Source organism: Mytilus galloprovincialis, chromosome 1 (assembly GCF_965363235.1).
Source record: "Mytilus galloprovincialis chromosome 1, xbMytGall1.hap1.1, whole genome shotgun sequence".
Lineage (NCBI taxonomy): Eukaryota > Metazoa > Mollusca > Bivalvia > Mytilida > Mytilidae > Mytilus > Mytilus galloprovincialis.
Genome location: NC_134838.1, coordinates 58071975 through 58096882, shown reverse-complemented (window position 1 = coordinate 58096882; position 24908 = coordinate 58071975). Strand labels below are relative to the sequence as shown.

General features: G+C 31.5%; 1 protein-coding gene across 1 annotated transcript; it reads right to left on the bottom strand.

Moving 5' to 3' along the window:
- Nucleotides 1-211: 211 nt before the first annotated feature.
- Nucleotides 212-22297, bottom strand: LOC143079580 (gelsolin-like protein 2). The gene is made up of 14 exons (XM_076254992.1): nt 22169-22297; nt 19065-19096; nt 18617-18697; nt 16828-16901; nt 13972-14046; nt 12850-12921; nt 10945-11072; nt 9239-9347; nt 6797-6907; nt 5762-5851; nt 3602-3696; nt 2408-2486; nt 2113-2208; nt 212-427 (listed from the first exon to the last, which is right to left on the bottom strand). Exons 2-14 carry the CDS (start codon nt 19066-19068, stop codon nt 332-334), a joined length of 1110 nt encoding a protein of 369 aa, XP_076111107.1. The 5' UTR covers nt 19069-19096; nt 22169-22297; the 3' UTR covers nt 212-331.
- Nucleotides 22298-24908: the final 2611 nt, after the last annotated feature.

Genomic DNA, 24908 nt, shown 5'->3' with positions numbered 1-24908 from the left:
TCCGTTTTGAATTTTCCTCGGAGTTCAGTATTTTTGTCATTTTACTTTTTACAAACTTATTTTTTTTGTTATGCATTCTTAATCAAAACATTAGAAAAATTGCTATACCGGAATCAATCATATCAGGAAAAAAAATATGGCGTAAATCTTAGTGCATATACTATTCATTGAATTTCTTGTTCTGGTGTGAAAATAAAAATGACATCTCGCAACATGTTTTGTACAATTTATGAAACTGTGAAAGTACTATGATTATGTAAGGTAGGTAACTTTATTTTTTTTTTTTGACATATTGCAATCTTAGAACTGTTACAGAGTTGAATATCGTTATCTAAGCGGCTATAGCAGTTTGGAAAGCCTCGGTAGTTTTCCCTTCAGTAAGGCAGCTAACAGGAACTAATGGATGATCAGTTTTCTTTAAATAGTTCTGAAAAAAATCAACGAGTTCAAATCAAGAAAGTAGGCTTTAGGGTGTATTCAGTCATGTATTCACGCATATCACATTAACAATCCAATTGATGAACCTTAAACGTTGTTTAAGTAAAGTTTTGTCCGCTTTATTTATGTACTATAAAAATTACGTAGTCATATGACATCATAAGGTAAATAGAACTAGCAAATCATTAAACAGGCCATTCTTAATAACTTGTTATATAAGTAAAATTAAAAGTTAAAGAAATTTTGTTATTTTTTGTGACATTCACAAATGTTAGATAAAACAAGTACATCTGCACACATGATTATTAAAAAATAAAGTATATTTAGCATTCAACACATTATTTCATTGTGATTTAATGATTGTCAATACAATTTATTAATATTTTGTTGTACTGATGGTATTATCAGTCACAAAAGTATTGCTTAAAAAATACATCCTACAAAGACTGCTATCAGGTTTTTTTTATAAAGAAATACTAGATTAATAGGATTTAAAATCTGAATTTTAAATCACTTAGCGTATGTGCTCATGTCATCATGTCCGTTGTTCTTCTTCGCCAGTAAAATATTTGTATTTTGGTTGGATTATCAATCCTTGCAAGCGATTGATTAACCAATTCGACATAATATTGGAAGAAGGCAAACGCTTTGGGGTCATATAAAACTATATACATTAAACACGCCTACTCTCTTTAATTTGGATTATAATTGCAATGCGTTTGGCAAATACTACCGTCGGGTTTGTTTGTATATTTTAGGTTTGCATGTTTTCTGCATAATTTGAATCATCACTGCTGTTTAAATTTGTTGAAAGCTGTACAATAGTTTAAATATTAAGGCTGTCAATACATGTAATTTGTTGCAATTTTGCACTTAACTTTGGTAGCGTTACTTTTGATACACAGGATTGGTCGCTAGTTTTATGGCATACCATTTCCATGGCACTCGTCGTAAGAAACATGCGTTAAAATATGCACACCGTTAAAGGGCCAAGCCACCTTGATTACATCTTTGTAGTTTAAACATTCATTTTAATTGTATGATAGCGTTATCTCCTGATTTGAAAGGTATATCTTTTCTTGAACTGCCCCCTTTTTAAATGAACATTTATTTGTATGTCATCATATAACATTGTCATACACACATGTGTATTCACCTCAAAGAATTATAGTTCATATCATAAATTGTTAAAATGTAATTGGAAAACAGTCCTGTGGCAGTGTCTTGCAAAATCTGATTATATTTAATGATCATAACGTGCATTATTGTGCTGTAGAAATGGTCTCAGCATTTTTAGTAAGTACATTCATAACAAATTCTGGATGTGAGAGTATGTTTGACGCTGAATGAAATTCAATGGTAATCACCATTTTTCAACTACAGCTTGGAAACAACTTGTCTTTCAAAGTGAAAACATTGTCTGTATTATCTAAAATAACTTTTAAAAACTAGTGAAAAATTGTAACCAAGTCGACATTTGAATTGATCAACATGACCGTCTATTCCGGCCGTTCAAAATGGCAGTCATAAAATGCAGAAAAGTAACATCAGGACTGAATTGACAGAATATTCCACAAAAGTAAATGCATTTTTTTAGAAAAAAAACTTCTTTCTAGCATTTGAAATCGTCATAGCAATAGTTTTCATTTTACTTTAATTATTTTTTTCACTCACGTGCGCATATGTTATAGCATTTTTACGCTCAGCATATGTTGTAGAATTTCCAATCCAAACGAATAATTCCTTCTGTGTATCCAAAATAAACACATCCTACAATGGTTGAAATTGATTGAAATACTGAAATTTCTTTAGTCGACGACAAATTGTCCTTTGATAGGAATTAAGGAAATGAGCACACCTCAACGATTAATCGGAAATGGCAGCAGTTATATATCATAGTTTTGAAAAAATGACATTCAATTAAGCAGATAATTTGGTTCAATAATTTACTTTTTAACGTTGTACTTACATCTGATTTTAAGTCATTCTGTTCCATATGACCTGTCTTTTCTAAAGACATTGTCATTTGTCCGGATGCATCAGACAACCTAAAACATATAGGAAGATGTGATGTGAGTGCCAATGAGACAACTCTCCATACAAATAACAATTTAAAAAGTAAACCATTATAGGTTAAAGTACGGCCTTCAACACGGAGCCTTGGCTCACACCGAACAACAAGCTATAAAGGGCCCCAAAATTACTAGTGTAAAACCATTCAAACGGGAAAACCAACGGTCTAATCTATATAAACAAAACGAGAAACGAGAAACACGTATATATTACATAAACAAACGACAACTACTGTACATCAGATTCCTGACTTAGGACAGGTGCAAACATTTGCAGCGGGATTAAACGTTTTAATGGATCCAAACCTTCTCCCTTTTTCTGAAACAATAGCATAACATCACAACAAAGAAAAACATACGATAAAATATCAATTGGCAGACTTAACTAAATGTTCTCATCCTATACAAGTATTTTATGATGGTATGATATACTAAACGCATAACGGGTGGTATTGTACTTAATTTTCATATGACAATGACATAATCTTTCAATCAGTTTAACTGAGGTCTGAGGTCTGGAGCTGGCATGTCAGTAACTGCTAGTAGTCCTTTGTTAATTTACGTATAATTGTCATTTTGCTTAGTTTCTTTTGTTACCTATTCTGTCATCGAATTCGGACTTCTGTTAAACTGAACTTTACTGTGCGTATTGCTATGTGCATCCTTTATTTATTCTACATTGGCTAGAGGTATTAGGGGGGTAGTGATCTCACAAACATGTTTTACCTCGCCGCATTTTTGCATCTCTCCCAAGCCAGGAGCCACTCGCCTTTGTTTATCATATATGCTTTTTTAATTGTAGTTCATTTATATTTTATGGAGTTGAGTATGCCCCTTTTCACAATGTAGAACACAATTTTATCTTGGATGGAAGCTGAGGACGACCTCCCGATGCGGAATTTTCTCAATGCGTTGAAGACCCGTTGGTGGCCTTCGGCTGTTGTCTGCTCTTTGATCGGGTTGTTGTCTCTTTGACATATTCCCAATTTTCATTCTCAATTTTACGTAATTGACTATTTATAACATTTTAAGACAATATTTTCATTATGTCTTCTTCAATTTATTCTACGTCATGTGTGCCTTAAAGTTACCTATATAGTTCTTTTTCTGTTTTTGCTGACACAAAGTCTGAACTGCTGTCAAAGTCTTCTTCTTCTTCTTGATCTAACGCTTTGAAAAATTTGTGCTAGAATGTTGAAAAATAGTGTAATCTACATTAACTCCATAGGTTAAATAAAGTCAGATATTCATGTCCTGTAAAATTAGACACAATAAGCAAAACACATTACACAAGTCAAACACAGGTTTTAAAACTTTTTTAATAAAAAAAAAATGCAAACCCATTACTAAGTACTGATACCACATGTGATTGGTACAAGGAAATAATCCCTTTCCCCGTCTGTAGAGTACAGAGCTAGAGGCAGCAAGTTCAAACACAAACAAGTTTTGTAAGAATGAATACGATTAAGAACACATTAGTGATGGGAACATAATTCAAATTAAAAAAAATCAAAATCAAAATCCATTAAAAAAAAAGAAAAAAAGTGCTGTGTCATGCCAAAAGCATCCTCTGTTTTACTTTGTAGCCCGGATTTGTTTTTTCGCAATCGATTCCTGACTTTCGAACAGCGGTGTACTGCTGTTGCCTTTATTTGTTTGATGATTCAGTTTCTAAATCAATAAGAAACATTATTACTTCTAAGAAAGCAAATTTGATTTTAAACTACACAATTCAAATTGTCCATAAATAATCTCAGTAACACCTTAATATTCTCTTTCTAAACGAACGTGTCTTTTACAATGAAATCGAAATCAAACGTGTTTTAATAAACATAAAAATTACAATTTATAAATTGCTTATGTACGAACCATTTAATACCGCAGTTCCACTAGGCCACGATCGCACTACGATCTGTGAAAAAAATGAAAATTTTGACGATCGTAGCGCGACCGTGCAGATCGCAGTAAGGTCGTAGTACGGTCGTGGTGAGGTCTTCAAGATTGTGATGAGAGTGGTCAACTTTGAACATGTTCAAAACAATCGTGGTGCGGTCTTGGAGAAATCAGGTCGTAGTAGAAGCGTAGTGAGAGCGCAGTACGATCGTGATAAGATAGCAAAGGTCGCTGTACCATCGTAGCGAGAGCGTAGCGAAAGCGTGATTCTATTCGGATATACTTCGCTACGCTCTCACAGCGACGTTACTACGACCTCACTACGACCATCACGTTCTCATCGCGACCCATCTACGCTTCCACTACGACTATATCACGTTTACACCACGCTGTTCAAGACCATAGTACGATTCTAACACGCCCATGTCGTCCTCATCACGCTCTTCTTACGACCTTACTACGTTCATACTACGACAATCATGCACATTATAATTTTCACATGAAATACATAAAAGCTCTCTAGGTTTTGTTTGTATGTACATTTGTTTTGGACTTCTTGTCCTTTTATTCCAACGGTTCAACCATGCTCGACACATCTGTGTCATCCCTGTTATCGTTCACTAAAACATCATCATTTGAGAATGATGGACCATCAATAAATTGTGGTTGGATTTGTTGATCCGGCATCTCTACTGGATCATGATTCGTTACTATCAGATCTGCCTCTGCCTCTGCCTCTAACCCTACCACTACGCCCACGAGTTCTCGTAGATTTTTGTTGCATGACTACGTTGTTTCCGAGAAACTACGCATCAATGAGAAATAGAAGGAATGATACAGTATTTATATGGAACACGATGTTGACGATATATTACGGGAATGTAGTAAGATCTCAGTATATGAACGTGGTATGGTCGTGGTAAGAGCGTGGTATAATCGCAGTAAAAGAGTGGTAAGATCGTGTTGCAATCGGATAAACAGTGGTTTGGTCGTAGTGAGGACGTGATGAGCGTGGAAAGATCGAGACTATCGTAGTGAGGTCGCAGAATAAACGTGGTATAATCGTAGCGGGATCGTTGTAGAAGCGTAACGAGGACGTAGTAGCATCGTGAAAGCAACGAAACTTTACATTTTCATGCCGCTCATACCTCGACCTTACCACGATCTGAATTCATTTTAAATCGCGGTTAGCGTGGTGCGATCGTGGTCTAGTGGGACTGGGGCTTAAGCAGAGCAAATCAAGCTTCACCATGAACGCCAAAACTTAAATATTTGAAAATGAAGGGTGTACAAATATTTGAATACCAAAGAGACTTTAAAAAGAAACATTATTAAGACAATAACAAATGGCTTCTCACCGTGTTTCGTGTTGTTAATTCTTCCAGTATTTCTGTTTCAGTCCTCTTCCCACTTCTCTCATCTTTTAATGAATTAACATACTGCAAACCCTGAAATTCGAACATTTTGTGTTGATTTTTCAAGATTTATTTCTTAAAAGATTGTCAACTTTATAATTCCTAAGGAACAATTCAAAACCATAGCGCAATTTACGAATAAGATAAACTTATCCCCTTGCAACTTATAGTTTTTCTTAAACTTCATACATTTTTTTTTTGTAAACGAAATCAAGCATAAAGAATAGAAATAAACCGTCCATTTTCAGGAAACTATAATAATTTCTAAACAGTTATTTACGATCACATTTCTGTGAAAATCGATCTTTAAAAGATATGTTTATCTCCAAACTTACTTTAAGCGAGAACACATTATATATACATATGAATTGATTCTAGTTTTGATAAAACATGATTTACCTTTAGTACCCACAGGAAGTATATTTACTACATATGGACAAAAATACCTCACATTTACCGATCCGCAACTGACGATGTCTTACTATAATAACGTATAAGTATCTACTTATTTCTAATAGGAATCTCACAGGAGTAAAGTATAGTCGAGCAGTTTATTTATTTGGCAGGAGTTGGGTGGTGTTTTTTCGACTTACATATATATCAAAACATATGTTATATCTTAGGTTGTAAAATAACCGGTTGTATCTAAATGCCTAAATATTGCTATTTGTTGTTTATATTTATCATTTCTGTAAATTTTAAGAGACTTTTTTCCATTTCAGATGAATCAATTTATGCTATTTTCTTACTTCAGCGGATACGTTCAATATTGATTAGAAAATTGAGTGATACAACATACAAGCACATGTATGTTTTAACTAATCAAGGAATATATTGGTTATAGACTTTAGTTTCGGTATGCTTCACCATTTTCGCTGCTGAAAATGATCCTTTTCAAGGACAATAAAGTAAAACATTGATATTGTACACTTTAATGTTAGTAACCTTTCATTGTGTGAATGTAATGCATTATAATACCTTAATTTTTTCGTCCTTGTTGCAACCTTTACCATACCAAAGAAAAATTTTAGCGCCCATATCGAGAATGAACACATCTGTAGAATCTATGTTGCTTCTTTTTCTTGAAACCTGTAATGCATTAAAATGTTTATAAGAATTTTTTGAAAAACTAAAACATAATGAATTATAATTTTGAACAGATTCTTTAAATGGTATAAAAGATCTAAAATCGAAGAATATTGGATTAATTGTATTTTTTTTTCACGTGAAAGTTAAGACACTATAAATAGTGAGAGAAAAAAACTTCATGGTTTATCTACTGACAATAATTTAGATTTAACAAATAGATAATAATAGATGTTTTATGTAATATAAAATAAAATAAACGTATTGCAAAACATACCGAAGTTTTTGTGTTGATAACTTATTCAGCGAATAAAAAACTGTTACATTTACCAAATATGTTTTTATATTCATATATGCATAAATTGCTTGATAATTGCTCGTGCATGTTTATGACTTACGGACTTCATTTACAGGGATTGCTCCGAAAACTGGTCCAAAAATACCTATGAGGAGAAGGACAAACATTGACACGACATAAGATTTACGGATACGTTCAATGCAAGAATTGGTTGACAAATAAAATCCTTCGAAGACTCTTTTCAAAAGTAATCAAATGTTTCAGCGATCTTAGATATTTAGTCATCTGATCGATAATCTTATTAATTGCTTCCGATTCTATTATTCTATAAGGTAACATTGAGTGTAAATTTGCATGTGGGTGATGCATGCATAGCATGTGATGCACACCCTTTCGGTGTACCCAGTTTCGCTCTTATTGGAAAATGCGATACTCTCAGTTTTTGTTTGCAATCTTAATTTGTCTTTTCCTAGTGTTTCCCGAGATTTTAACATAGATAAACTACTGTAACCTTAATTCCGTGGATAAAACAAATGTGTAAATCTGCCTATTTATTGTGTAATAGAATTAGATTTGTTTAATACTTTCAGTTTATTATAAAACTGTGCATTATGTGATTAAAATGTCTTCGACCTCTATGCGTTAAAATTAACAAATTGAAATGAAATCGTATTCTTATTTGGCGTCTTACCATATATCCACAATATAAGATGATAGTTAAAATTAGCAGATATGGACACTGAACATTCATTAGAAGTATATTCAAAAATAAGACGGAGTAAGCATCTACAAACTGAAGAGATGAATATCAACGGTTTGAAAATTACAAATGTTTTTCAAACAAATTTTAGAAAATGATTTTCAAAAACCTGGTCCATGAAAAGTTATCAAAGGTACCAGGATTATAATTTAATACGCCAGACGCACGTTTCGTATACATACAACTCATCAGTGACGCTCAGACCAAAATAGTTATAAAGCCAAACAAGTACAAAGTTAAAGACCATTGCGGACCAAATATTCCCAAAAGTTGTGCCAAATACGGCTAAGGTAATCTATTCCTGGGATAAGAAAAAGTTTGGTAAACAAAAAATTTATAAAAATGACCGTATAATTGATATTCATACCAACACCGAAGTGCTGACTACTGGGCTGGTTATACCCTTGGAGACGAAACGTCCACCAGCACTGGCATCGACCAAGTGGCGTAATTGAATATCAAAGGTATCATAAAACAACACATAGTTTTTGTGTGACATATGTGTTATATGACTTTGTAGTAACTTTTTCATAACTGTTTAGTTTTCATAAAGATTTGTAGGTTCGTTGACGTTACTATATACATTTGATGTTCTGGAAAATGAGAAAGTTAAATATCTTCTTTACTTGTCAGTCTCAAAAGAAGTGGAAGGCTTAGTGTTCTTTTTTAAACAGACATTAGAACAGAAGACAGGGAACTCTTGATTTATTAAGATAAAGATTCAAATTGAAATTCTTTATCAACTTTAATAATTTTTTAATAAATATATAAATAGATTGTTTTGGTTTTTACTTGTATACGTTTTATTTGATGATTTGGTTTTTACTTGTATATGTTTTATGGAATGTTTTGATTTTTACTTTATATGTTTTATCGGATATGTTTTCTTGAGGTTTGGTAAATTTGTGTATGTTTCCATTGATACAATGTTCATATGTTATATTTTTGTATGTAACTACCATAAATCTTTTTTCAAATTATTTATATGAGAATGCAATTATAGTATATTGTATTATTTTTGCTGACCAACTGATTTTCGCTTGAATTAAAGTTTTATATTTTATGCTGTCACGCTTTGTTAGCTTAAATGTGTTTTATTAGTGTATTTCAATCTTTTATCATCATTTTCGTCGCCTGTTGAAACCTTTCAGATTTTTCCTTAACATCGGTTTGTTTTTCCCCTCTTCTGTTTTCGAATGATGGTAAGAAATAAAAGAGCGACCGCAAATTACTATACTACTTTTTTTCAAGTTATGATGAGAAGAATATGATATACCTCTTTTACTGATACTCCATATTTGTCTCCATGGAAATGAAATAATCTTGGTTTGTATTCATCTTCTTTGACATGGTTGAAACCACTTTCCGCACCACCATGTAAATATCTATCGAAGTGTTAATATTAATTTAATCTATAATCCACCACGCCTATTATATTTGCTATTTATTGGTTTGTTATCATTACGAAGTTTGTTTCGTTTTTGAGTCAAAGTAAGAACTGCCATAATCAAAATATTTTCTACGTTGCTGTAACAAGTAGCAAAAAATAAATAAACAGATGTTTGAAACAAAACAAAAATGGAAATGGTCTTTTTGATAACACTTTTTTCAATTAGTGTAATCATTGAAGATCATTGAATCACAATACAGATCCGCGTTCGTCAATTTACATTTTTTGTTTCTTAGGCAAGCATTGTTTTATTGTATACACATACCATTATCATGATGTTCATATTGGAATTTGTTTTAATTACACAAGATAACTTATAATTCTCCTATTTTTGTTTCTTGTGGCTGTATAACATTCTTCAGTACATTTTATCATGGTTGTGATTTAAAGAGATAACAAATAAATTAGTTCAAACTATCTCATTTGAAGCTCACATACAGTTTTTCACTATAAACACAGTTGGAATTATTTTAACACAAAAATTAATTGCATAACTAAAATTTTCCTAATTAAAAAATATCTACACGTAACTGATAAATAACTCCATTTACAAAAGTTTAATTTAGTTTTGTCAAAGTTAGGTACATATATTTCTGGATTGCAGGTTAATAATTCAAAATCATTTGAATCTGTTATAATGCGAACTCTAATGTGGCTCTTACCTGGATTTTGATAACGTATGTGTTAAAAACATGTTCGGTTTTGATAAGGAAAGTATGTCAACATTAAAAGGAGAAACAAAGGAATAACAAATTTTAGGACTGATTAGCCCACAAAAAAATGATTCTGATACCGGTAAAACGACGAATTATATAGTGTTTTTTTTTATATCTATAAGAAAAATCAAACAGACCTGTTAGATCGTAATGTTTGCAGTAGCACAGGCGTGTATGTCTATTGTTTTTATACCGGGTCAAATGACCACCGAAAGTCTTTGGATGTCATCTCTAATGATAATTAAATGGCTTCTAGTCTTAAATACGCACGAAATGCATAATATGCAATATGATAAGTACATTAATCTTTAATTAATTCTTTCGAACTTTTTGGTAAAATACGAAAAGATACAGTTTATTGCTATTTTTGGTTTGTTCATGTAATAAAACATTAAAAATCAAAGTTTTTTTAATTTTTAATTGTTGAAAGTTCTTTTAAGTTATACAGTTCTTACGGTTTTTACGTAGTTTAATATTTCATGATATCAAATATCTAGTCTTTAGCGTTCATAATGCAGGCCCATGCATGCGCTTCAGTGACATGTAATTTTCCTTTACACGAACTAGATCTCCGACTGCAATGTTTACATCAAGAGGAAACTTCGGCCAAAGATGACACTGAACAAGCCAATCACAATTTAAAAATTAATGCTTAACCTAGTAGAATAATTTGATGTTATAAAAAAAAGACTATAGAAATGTATTATCGGTGTATAAGAATGTTCCCAATATTAGAACCTTCATATTCAAAGAGGTGTATCAGAAATGACACGTGGGGCATTATATAATGATTGAATAGTTAGGAGTTTAACTCACGTGATTGTATCAAAGTAAGATCTAAAAAGTTTTGATTCATGGCCTTGAACTTCCCTGTACTGAATTGGGATATCATCTAAATATGTGTCTAATTCTACTGTTTTATATGCAGCAGTCCCATATTCATCCTGTAAAGTTCAATTTGAAAATAAATTATTGAGAATTCGAGAATTAAAAAAAAGTATAGTTCAAGCTTTTTTTCAAAGTTCAGAACAAAGTATAGTTTTTTTCCAAGTTGATACGATATTCAAAGCTTGTATTTCATATCATGATTACTTTGATATAGGGTTTCTGCTCACACCAAGAGTTCCAAGGGATAAAGTTGAAATCTATTTAAGCGCTTTAGAGGGAACAGACGCACACGTCTTAATTCCTTTTGAAGGAGATCAAAGGACTCTAATGTTTGTTTGTTGGTTTTATGATACGTCATTTTCATCTGCTGCATTTAATATAATTTGTTTATATCTGTTTTAACTATTCGATAAGTTTGTCTGACAGGTCAAAGTATTCATTTCAAAAAGATAAACTAGAGGCTCTTAAGAGCCTGTGTCGCTCACATTGGTCTATGTGCATACATGTATTAAACAAAGCACACAGATAGATGCATGTTGTGTTTTGATGATGGTGATGTGTTTGTAGATCTTACTTTACTGAACATTCTTGCTACTTAAAATTTTCTCTATCTATAATAAACTTAATTTACAGCGGAAAACTTTTTAGAAAAATTTACTAAAATTTACCAAATTAATGAAAATTGTTAAAATGTGACTATAAAGGACAATAACTCATTAAGGGGTCAACTGACCATTTTTGTCATGTTAACTTATTTGTAGATCTTATTTTGCTGAACATTATTGCTGTTTACAGTTTATTTCTATCTTTAATAGTATTCAAAAACCAAAAACGGTAAAATTTCTTTAAAAATTACCAACTGGGGACAGTAACCCAACAACCCGTTGTCCAATTCATCTAAAAATTTCAGGGCAGATGAATATTGACTTGATAAACAATTGAATCCCTCGACAGATTTGCTCTAAATGCTTTGATTTCAGAGTTATAAGCCAAAATCTACATTTTACTCTATGTTCTATTTTTAGCCATGGCGGCCATCTTGGTTAGTTGGCTGGGTCACCCCACGCCTTTTTTAAACAAGATAACCTAATAATGATTGTGGCTAAGTTTTGTTACATTTGGCCCAGTAGTTTCAGAGGAGAAGATTTTTGTAAAAAATTACAAAAATTTACATAAAATTATAAAAAAAAGACTATAAAAATCATTAAGGGGTCAACTGACCATTTTGGTCATGTTTGACTTATTTGTAGATCTGACTTTGCTGAACATTATTGCTGTTTACAGTTTATTTCTATCTATAATAGTATTCAAGATAATAACCAAAAACGGCAAAATTTCCTTAAAATTACCAATTCAGGGGCAGCAACCCAACGACCGGAGTCATCTGAAAATTTCAGGACAGATAGATCATGACCTGATAAAAACAATTTTACCCCTTTGTCAGATTTGCTCGAAATGCTTTGGTTTCTGGGTTATAAGCCAAAATCTACATTTTACCCCTATGTTCTATTTTTAGCCATGGCGGCCATCTTGGTTGGTTGCCCGGGTCACCGGACATATTTTTAAAATTAGTTACTCCAATGATGATTGTGGCCAAGTTTGGTTAAATTTGGTCCAGTAGTTTCAAAGGAGAAGATTTTTGTAAAAGTTAACGACGACGACGGACGACGGACGCCAAGTGATGAGAAAAGCTCACTTGGCTCTTTGGACCAGGTGAGCTAAAAAGGAGTTTTTAAAATAAAAAATCATGATAAAGCTTTTACATTGAACATTTAGAAAGCACTACATAAATAAATATATGAAAGAGTAATAGTAAAAAAGGATAAAACTTACAGATGTGCTATATTTGCCAATCCAAAAATGTACATCATAAAGGAAATGTTCAGTTTCTTCTTTTTCATATGTCTGGAAGAAATATTAAATATAATATATGTCAAGATACCTTGCTGGAAATAAAGTTCACCAGACAAACTCTTCGTCTACTTGTATACAGAAGAATGGTCACTAGAATCAGTTGGAAAACATAAAACAAATCCGGGTAACAAACTAACACAGAGGGAAACACATAAATTATAACAGGAAAATAAAGTAACAGCAGAAACACTGAAGTGCAACGAAAACTAAACGCCAGCAAACATGGCACCACTTTTTGGAATTTTGGATCCTCAATGCTCCTCAACGTTGTTCTTGTTTGGCTTTATAAATATTTTGATATGAGCGTCACTGATGAGTCTGATGTAGACGAAACGCGCGTCTGGCATACTAAATAATAATCCTTGTAACTTTGATAACTATTTACACCACTGGGTCGATGCCACTGCTGGTGGACGTTTCGTCCCCGAGGGTATCACCAGCCCAGTAGTCAACATTTCGGTGTTGACATGAATATCAATAATGTGGTCATTTTTATAAATTTCCTGTTTACAAAACTTTGAATTTTACGAAAAACTAAGGATTTTCTTATCCCAGGCATAGATTACCTTAGTCGTATTTGGCACCACTTTTTGGAATTTTGGATCCTCAATGCTCTTCAACTTTGTTCTTGTTTGGCTTTATAAATATTTTGATATGAGCGTCAGTGTGATGTAGACGAAACGCGCGTCTGGCGTACTAAATTATAATCCTGGTACCTTTGATAACTAATTAGATAACAAGTGTGGTTCAAATTTGATATGAAGATTCAAAAGGGGGGTAAAATGAAAAGCTAATTGATAACGAACGTCAAATCATGACAATATCTTATATAGGCACTGACGACCATTATTTATTTCATGTATCCAAAACTCAAAACCTCCAATCTATTCCGTGAAAATAATGAATTAATGTCTTTTCGGGACAACCTTGCATTTGGATTAGCATTGCTGATGGTTTAATATCATTGCAGTTATTGTTACAGTTTCATGCAACAAAATATGACTTTATAAAATTAAATCATAAAACGAATAGTATACTTGCATTTAGTATTATATAAGAATCCCCATCAAAGAATTTTCCATGATCTTTCTCCGGCCATTGTATTACTTGGAATTTCTGAAGCATAAAGTAAAGATAAGAAACAGTCAATAAATCTAAATCTTTCTGAAAGTAACTTTCATATGTTGAATTATAATGAAATAGCTTATGAATTCAAATCTCGAATGTAGAAAAATTTACATCGCCTTACCGAATAAGCAGTGGTGTTCTGTCCAAATGAATGCTGTACGCACTCGCTGTATTATTAATTTTTTTCTCAGACTTTCAAACTTTATTAATCAAACTCAGACGCAGTAACTGCGCTACAGGAGCATCAATTATATATAGTATACTATAAATACAGATGACAGAATGAGTATAGAAATTATCTTACATGTATATATTAAACAATATGATTTTAAGTTATTTGAACTTACACAAATGTATTATATATACAAAGTAAATATAGATAGCATTACCGTATATATATATATTATAAGTATTAACACATATTTCAAAGGTAATACAGAAGTTCATGCGTCAACTATGTTTTGAGTGTACTCGATTCGGTTACAGTACGTCACGTCACCACGTGTAAATAGAGTGTTGTGTTATGGAATGTAAATAAATATGTCATCCGAGTACTAGATCATGAGAGTACTGTGACCTTTCAGTTTGACTCTATAAGAGTTTTACAATCTTTTGGAGGAACCATGATAGGTGATTAAGAACTTGTGTATTACCTATATTCAACATTTTATTCATTTTTGACTCACTGGGTACATTAACAAAGTAACCCATTATATATTTAGTTCGACTATCTTTCAAGTCATTACAGCAGAAAATATAATGGAATTCATTTCCAACAACTTGTTTACAGAGATTGCACAATCTTTCATTCCTTGGTATACCAGCCCATGTCTCTATGGGAAATTTGAGATTGCATGTTCTCAGTTTACATATATAGTTTCTATTTACAGGATTTAACCGTAAAAGATAATCTTCTAATTCAAACTCTGTCTAAAATTTAGAATAATATTCACCTCGTGAAGAATAAGCCACATCTGAAAACCACTTTAATATAAATTGATCGTGCAATCTCTGTCTTACAACATTTTTTATAAATTCAGGATTTACATATTCTTGATTATTCCATATTTCACTATACCCCGTTTCATCAAATATGGACTAATATAATTAATCCAGAGCATATTTCTATTGCCATTTTCATTTAATTTGAACAGTAATTTGTACATTTTACCAGATAATTTGTCTGTATTTCCAAACTAGTTTGTTCCAGAAACACAGCATCTTTAATTTTATCTGTATTTCTAAAGGGTATCGCCCGAGTTCTCCATACACCATAAAAGTAGGTGTACTTGATCTAATTCCTAACATTTTCTTACAAAACTGTAAGTGTATTTTGTCTATGATGTTCTTATTTTCAAAACCCCAAATTTCAGATGAATATGTCAATATAGGAGACACCAATACATCAAAACGTTTTAGTTGCAAATCTAGGTACAAAAACATGTATACTAATATTACGAATTTTCGTGTACAATGAGTATAGTGATTTCTGTAATTGTTCCAAAAGTGTTTTTCTTGCTTTACAAAAATTACCATTATAATTAAACAAAATATCTAAATAGTTATAATCATCCGGCTGAAATTTTTTTTACCAAATATTTCGAAATCATAGTCGACAGTACACTTTCTCTTAAAGAAAATTACAACTTTTGCTTTTAATACATTAACTTTGAGTTTCCATAAGTTACAATAATTTTCAAACACATTAAGTGCTTGTTTTAATTCCTGTGGTGATTCTGCAAATATAACAGTATCGTCTGCATATAGTAATACAAATAGTTTCATATATATACCAAGGTTCTCAAAACTTAAAGAGCTTAGAGTGTCAAGACTGATTTCACAATTTTCACATAGATATTTCTTCTAAGTCGTTTAAATAAACAGCGATAAGATATAGAGATAAATTCTCCCCATTTCTAACACCAATATCACATGTAAAAAATTATGATGAGGTAAATACGTGGTTAAATGGCTTTCAAAAACCTGATCTTTTTAAGTCAACAACCGAAATCAGTACAATATTTTTGAATGTTTTAACTACATGTTTATTACTGAAACAAAAGACTGCTACGGTTTTGTTCTATAAATCACATGTTTTATAGAAAATAATGCATTAAAAATCAACCATATTAAAATGATAAAATAAATTGAACAGAATCTTTTATGTTTTCAAAAACAAACAAAAAATAAATGTTAAGTTAAACTATCAATAGTAACAGCTATAACATAAGTGATACACTAATGATCGTTAATATATTTATTTCAAAGATCACTTTAACAAAAAAAAAGTCATATCCTTAAAGTTATTTATTGAGTCAATCGGCAATTGTATTATAATTTTGTGTTTAGCTATTTGACGAGAAATGTGTACTACTTAACTGACAAAATTTGTGTATGATTATTTTAAAATTATATTTCCTTATGATTTTAGCTTGGTGACCTTTTATTTAGATGAACAATTTGCAATAGAACTAATATGGAATATTTTTTGATATTTTACCTCTTTGATAAGTTATCGTCTTTATTTCGTCGACTTTTAATGGAAAAAGTGAAATTGCAAGCTGTATATTTTTTTGTCTTATTTTTATTTCTTTTTGATGCAATGTTTCTGACAATACTTATTTTGTACTGGTATGTAATGAACATGATATGATGATTCAGTAATGAATTTTACTTGACTGTGTAATTATGATATTTCACTGGAACTAATGTAAAAAACAACAACCGTTTTTAACACCGTTAAATAAAAATGTGTATCGGTACACATACCACAATTCTCCAAATTTGTATCCCTGGCTTTAAACCAGCCTTTTTCCAGGCTGGTTCCTTCTCTGCAGAAGATTCTGAAATAGAAACGAAGTATTTCTCATATGAATCGTAACATTTGAATTATTTAGACATACATGTATTTGTATGGAGAAGTAGTAATACTGATTAGTTTGAAAGTCATTTTAAATTCTTATTTTCAATATCCTCGAGTGTGATACGCATGTTTGAGATATTATTATGATAGCACACTTGCAATAACTATTATTTTGATACAGTTGATAATCATTACCTGATAGAACTTTGATTCTGCTAACAATAAAGGTTCTAATTAATTCAAGGCACTGCACCCTAAGATGTTAACGGTGTTCTTACGTATATATGAATTTCTTTCCCCAGTAAAAGATTTCCTTTGTCGATTTTGATTTGGCTCTTTATCTGTTTAAGTCGAGTGCCACCAATCAGGAGAAGTATAATGTAGGCATGTCTTTATTCTGACTATACAGAATATCAGAAACCTCTATGTTTTAGTTTTTTGTCAATTTTATTATCAGTGTCACTCAAATACAACCAAGGCCACATCAATTCAGAATACAACAGCTCTGATTACCAAAATTTCCAAAGAGATATTCTAAATTATGCTTACTTTTTAAAGGATTTCCTAACAAGAAAATATATCGAAAATGACCGTTACTAAATTGTTTTTTGTAGAGCAGAAGCTATCACTAGTTGGCTGCGACAATTTCTAGAAAGAGACCCAAAAGTCGTCAGAAATACCAGATTTATGAAAATCCTACGCTAAACGATTTTCGTCTGCTTCAATGCCGCGCAATTAAAAACGTTTGAAGAGAAAATGAATGAAAGATAACGGAAGAGTATTGAAACCAAAATAATGAATAAAAAGTTTTCAAACATCTGGATTGAACGCCATGTATTCTTTGCAAAAAACAGAAAAAAAGCATTTTATCATTTTATCACCAGAAAAATATTGAAAATGGTTCACATAATATATATAATATTTTATGTTTTAATTTTTAATTTAAGGTGGTGACAAACAGAAAACACAAATTCCAAACGAATAAGAAAAGACAAGTCCACAGCAGAATTAAGATTGGAAAACTTAATCAGTACTAAAAATTGTGGAGTTTCTGGACTAAATAGATTTATTATATGAAGCCGATCATGCTACACTAATGTGGATTGTAGCATATGTTTTGATCTTCTATGGGTTGATTATGAAATAAAACAATTACTATAGAATCTTCTATAACACTTTTCCTGTCATATAGCGTCATTCTTTGCTAAAACACAATGTGAGTGTGTAAAATTGCATGTCCAAGTTTGCGGAAGAAATAATCACAAAAACTCGTTGTTATGATTAGTTTTAGCCTTTTATTTTGACATTTGATAAGGGAATTTTCGCTTGAAATTTCCTCGGAATTCGGTATTTGAGTTATTCTACTTTGTTCTAAACAATAGAGATAGGAAGCATTCCAATTGTAAACAATCTGATATTTTCTTTTTCATTTTCTTAGACTGCACTTGGTAAATGAAAAAAGTTCTTACATTTGAGTAATCAACAGAATCTTCAAGACAATCTACGATGAAAACCCCGCGTTTCAAATTATTGACTTGATAAACATTATGAAAACAACAACAAAAATTGTAGAAGTAAAATTAAGCATCAATGTGCAGGTTACTTGAGGAAGTCCCTTATATTTGTATTCTTTATATAAATCGAGAAACCTTTCTGTTTTTCTAATATTGCATTTAAAAAAATGCAAGCACTTACTTTTTATATCTTTTTCTGTATCAGAACCAAATAAAGCCAAGTTAGAATCCTTCCAGTCGTACTGTTTAGGTTTCACCAAAGCTGACACATTGAAAAGATAGTATATTTTAACTTGTGACAATATATTATTCAAAACTATGGGGAACGAAACATTAAGCTATTTACTACATATGTACATTACCTTGAAATGTAATCACACAAAAACTGTTTGAATAACTAAAAATGCTAGTATTGAAGAATATATTTCAGGCGAAAGAAAAAAAATATTTTCAATTAAGAGCAGTATTAATTCTCATCAAAAATATGTAGCAAATTATTTTGGATCAATTTGTATCACAATAAAAACAAACATAAACATCTTCTTTCCTTAACTGTTGTTGTTTGATTGTAGTTATATTTACTTTTATGAATATATGAGTAATAAAACTTTGAGGTTAATAGTACCTACCCATTTTGTATGTGCCTTCTTATTCTTGAAATCTGGAATAATAATAGAACCTTTGGGTGTTTGAGAGGTTATTTCTTGTTTTGTAGCATGTCTCATGTAAATGTATAACGAAGCATAAAATAACAAAACAAACAAAGAATGTGTCTCAAGTATACGGATGCCCCACTCGCACTATCATTTTCAGTGTTCAGTGGACCGTGAAATTGGGATAAAAACTCTAATTTGGCATTAAAATTAGAAAGATCATACAATAGGGAACATGTTTACTAAGTTTCAAGTTGGTTGGACTTCAACTTCATTAAAATCTACCTTGACAAAAAACTTTAGCCTGAAGCGGGACGAACGGACGAACGGACGGACGGTACGACGAACGGACGAACGAACGGACCCACAGACCAGAAAACATGATGCCCCTCTACTATCGTAGGTGGGGCATAAAAAGAAGTGACCACTCAGTAATCGTACTCTCTTGATTTTTTGATCGACTAATGATATGACTTCTTCTTCAGTCATATCATTTGTACGTAAAACTGGAACATTCTGCTGTTATTATTTCTCATGCATTTCGGACGCATGAAATTTATAAATATTTTTTTCTAGCACTCGGTCGATACCGCAGGTTGTGCACAATCGCCCCCTAGAGTGCCATTAGTACAGTAGTCAGTTCTTCGCTTCGGTACCGACATGATTTATAACAAATCTTTTTTAAAATTGTAAGGGTTCTTTTCCCTCGTGCAAAGTTGACATAGAGAGATTTGGATATATCAAAGAGCTTTTTTGGTCCAAGCTTTTCGAATGTTACGGTTATTATAAATCCTCGGCTTTCAAAAAATCTGCTTTGAGCTTTCCCTGATAAAACGAATCAAGAAAAACTGTTCGGATACATGAAATTGATAAAGTGCAGTTTTCATGTTTTACAGCATTGGGTCGATATCGCTGTTAATATTCAATAAAGGACTTCGATCGTTTGGGCATGATTGATTTATTATTGAAAATAAAGCGACACATATTTCATGCAGGAAAAGACCAAGCTTAAACATTTAAGCTTGTGCAAAATAAAAAAGTTTGTAACATAGATGAAATATCGGTCTTGATCCTGTGATACTAAATAACTTTTATTGGAAAACAAGGGAACATCGGGCAGTTTGAAAGAATATCGCTTGTATTTCAAATGTTTCTCTAATGAGTGATATAATTTCGATTGGCTATGTGTGCTTTATTTTCACCTTATTATTATAAATAAAAAGTAAACATCTAAGTATGTAAATTAAACTGCTGGGTCATTATCTCACAGGCCTTAACGATACAATTTTCCAAGAAGTTGACATTCCATGCATTACATATCGAGTATTAAGATTACATAGTTATTTAATGATTTCTTGGTACAAAGTTTGTGTTGGAATGTAATAGATTTTTCGAAAACTGGTAAAATTAAATGCTACCCATATATTTGTCATATGACCTAATTTAGATTTCCAGGAAATTACCTACAATGCATTGCATTAACTGTTCGCCGAAAACATTTATGTCGAATGTTTTTCAGTATCGTAATATTTTTGAAATCATGACTCTTGTCATAATGTATTGTGTTTAGCTGTATTAACGACAGCATTTATGGACATTTTCGATATTGTAACCCTTGTATAACGAGGATAATAGTTGACAAGTTGATATTAAGTAGTTGAAGCAATCAACGAAATGATAGAGAAACAGTTGCAATACAAGGGATGTCAGACTGCACTCAACATAAAATACAAGGGATGTCAGACTCCACTCAACATGAAATACAAGGGATGTCATACTGCACTCAACATGAAAAACAAGGGCTGTCAGATTGCACTCAGCACTCAACATTCCATTGTTTTACAATAGAGTATCTTTGTATTGTCACAAGAGCAAGGCCGGCAGAAAATACCGGTACTTCATATATGTTACAGGTCCTCAAATATTGATACAGTTGTTTAAAAAAAAGTATTTCAGAACCACCCAATTTTTCTATATTTTTTTAAATTTTTGTCTTCACCTGAGAAACTAAAAAAACATGAAACATTTGCCCCTGAACATTCAATAACAAATCAACCATAGTAACCAACTACTTAAATATAACGATGAATCGCTGCGCATATGCAATATGCCTTAAAGATAAAAAAAAATCCAAAAAAAATCAAGAAGCAGACAATACGTGTTAGATTATGTAACTAGTGTTTCTTTAACACATCGAGTATTGAAATCATTTATTCGATTTCAAGGTTTTTTACATGTAGTACTTAATCTAAAAATGAACGAAATCTATTTTTTAAAAGAAAATTTTGTATTTCATTAAATCTTCCAAAATGAACGAACTACTATGGAGTTATTATCTTCCTAACTCTAGTTCACCGTATGTAGTAAACTTAAGAGGTTATCATCTATCGATTTGAAAGAAGCAACAATTGTGACAATTATTAATTAACTAATTAGAACGCATGGACAGTATATAAAAAAAATCTCTATCAGCTTTTGCGAGTACTCCATGATTGTAACTTGATCCCAAAGTAAATTAGCTGCGAAAGTTTTCGATTTACGATCAATAAATGCTTTTTTGGTCGATTATACGTTAAGGCTGATAACGAATAATAAAAAACGTTCACAGAGGACTTTATTTAGTATAATGCATGCATTAGTTTAATATTTTCTATAACATTATAATCTCCAAAACATATGACTTTCAATACCTTAACTTTAGTTATTGCGTGTGAATATAATAAAATTCTGAAACAAATTATGTTACAAGGTTTTCATTTGACACTTGCAATTGAGTTATAATTCGTTAATTGATAAACTTAAGTTATATCTGTAATACTTATATGTCATGTTAATTAATTTAGATTAGACTCAAAGTTACCTACCATATACATTGATTATTTGTTCATAAAAATCGACATTTATTTGTTAGGGGATACGATATATAAAGTATAAGAAAGGTAAAAAGTAAATAGATTAACAAAATTATAAGATAATTTTATAAAGTTGTCACATAATCTCGATTTCTGGAAATTAAAATGTAATTTCAGCATATTCTCAATGCACAGTTAAACCTTAAAAACTATATTCAAAATACTTACATGTTTTTCTCCCTTCAAAAATTGGAATACTAGCTCAATATAGAATTGACTGTTTTTCAAATTACTATCAACAATGATTAAATTTAATTATTCCGATCATTGGATCATAATGTAATACTTATTTGATCACATGGCGAATCACTAGTTTCAAAAAGCATTACGAAGAACTGTGATTGGTTTACTTACCTTACATGGATTTTCTTGGAATTTGATAATAATAGCAACTCAAACAGTAATCGTTTGACTAAGAAAATAACTAAAGCGTTAAGAAGACTATTTGTTATCAAGAAATTACATGTTTATTAAATGATCAATATTGTTTAGTGATCTGTGGTACATAACATATTTCTAGTTTCTCAAACGTAGGGCAGATGCTGACAATGATTATATTTTTTCTTCGGGAATCTTTGCCTAAATAAAAACCCGTAATCATAAAAGGTGTGGTACAATAGCTACACCTTTGTTTTAAATTATACTATTACAGGGTATATGCATTAATGAATAACATTGTTTATAGGGCATCGGTTTTATCTATACAACTCTAATCGGACGAATTTTGTATTTTGTTTTGATGTGTCATGATATTTGTTGTTTGGTTTGGATTACGGATCAGTTCGACCATATGTCAAACACAGAAACATTGTTGCATCAGATTCCACTCCTCGCAATATTGGCATACTCTGTAGCATTAGATTTCTCAAAAATGCATCAGAGACTGATGTAGAAAGTATAAAATCACAAAAATACTGAACTCCGAGGAAAATTCAAAACGGAAAGTCCCTAATCAAATGGCAAAACCAAACGCTCAAACACATCACACGAATGGACAACATATTCTTGACTTGGAACAGGCGTTTTCAAATGTAGAAAATGGTGGATTAAACCCGGTTTTATAGCTAGACAAACCTCTCATTTGTATGAGAGTCGCATCAAATTCCATTATATTGACAACGATGTGTGAACAAAACAAACAGACATAATAGGTAAAATAACAGACATAATAGGTAAAAATGTAAAAAAAAAAACAACATAGGGGCACAGCAATCAATATTGTATAAAAACAAATAAATATGTAACAAAGAAGCACAAAAATGCATATAGACAAAGCACATTAGCAACAACGAAAGACAAGAATCAAAACTTTACAATAGCACAATGACATAATGACAGGGTGTATAAGTACAGAGCCACTTCATATGTGTCAAAGAAACACAAAAGGCATATAGACAAAGCACATTAGCAAAAATAAAGATAAGAATAAAAAACTTATCATACTTAGAACAACAACACAATGACGGAACGTATAAGTACAATACAACGTCATATGTATCAAAGAAACACAAAAGGCATATAGACAAAGCACATTTTCAAAAATGAAAGTCAAGAATACAAAACTTATCATACAACAATAACTCAATGACGGGATTTATAAGTACAGAGCTACGTCATGTGTATCAAAGAAACACAAAAGGAATACAGACAAAGCACATTTGCAAAAATGAACGACAAAAATACAAAAATTATAAATGTTCATGGGTAGAAGATATCAAGGGGTCAAGCTATCGTCCATATGTCGACTCAGATGAAAAATATAAAGATATAGTCGATCTGCCAATTTAGGATCGGGCATTTTAGTGAAAGCATAGAAAGATCAAAAGAATTAATATCACTGCAGGGACACCGCTTGTTAAATATGTAATAGTTGTGAAGGAAATCTGTAGTAATAGAAAAATAATTGGCTATACATCGTTCTTTATAAGACCTTTTCAACAATTGTATTCACCTACACACCTACAGTTGAGAACGACTACGATAGGTAAGATGTGAGGGGTCGTCTCAAAAGTAAAAAGTGAAAATAATAGTATTGATCACAATAGATTTTATTGCTTGAAATTTATTTGATAAGCAATGATTCAACTTTTCAACAAAGTCCAAACGAAATGGGTTTTTTTAAATTAATTTAGTGTGAAGAAAAGGATAGGCATTAAATCACATTTCAGCTTTAGACGTTGGGCATTCTAGCTATGTTTGTACAATTTTTTGGGGGAAGAAAACAAAACAAAATGTATTGTTGCAGTTGATGTTTTATTAAACAAAGTTTGAGAAACCAAAAGATCGTTTTCGGGAAACTCTACGACAAAGGAATAATGAATGTTGTTTGACCTTTGAAATCCAAATGTGTGTACCCCTCCCGAAATTGAATGTGTATCAGGTAAAGTAAAGATTGATCGAAAAACACTTACTCGACCGTGTTTACAAGTGTGTAACGGACGGACTGACAGACCAGTTATAATGTTTTTTTTTTTTATTTTGATAATTCATTAAAAAATTTACAGAAACAATTGAATCGTTATTGTCATGCGGCACAATTAATCTTTGATGGAAGACTCGCATTATAAAAAAATTGAAGAGAAAGCTAATCAACATTTTAATCACTTCAACGTGAAATGTCGTGTAAATACATATAATAAGAATAGTATATGGAAGAGAGAAACATATTTATCATTTTTTTTGGTTTTATATATCTTCTGTAGCTATAGGTTAAAGACAGTGCATATGATAATCATGATGTTTTTGTCGTTGAGACGACCCCTCAAATTTACCTGTAAACTGTAGGTGTCATTTGTCGGTGTCGAGAGTTGTTGAAAAGGTCTATTAGGAAAGCATAGGTATCAAGTATAAAGACTGGAGATTGTTATCATCCTATTTTTAAGTTAATAGGAAAGATGCACGTGTTTGT

Bases quoted from the DNA above. Each gene is read 5' to 3' on its own strand.
- LOC143079580 (XM_076254992.1), bottom strand. The intron at 12,922-13,971 runs GCAAGTATACTA...TATTTCTTCCAG, and splicing joins ATTCTTATATAATACTAAAT to ACATATGAAAAAGAAGAAAC. The intron at 6,908-9,238 runs GTATATCATATT...AATGCATTACAG, and splicing joins ATGGAGTATCAGTAAAAGAG to GTTTCAAGAAAAAGAAGCAA.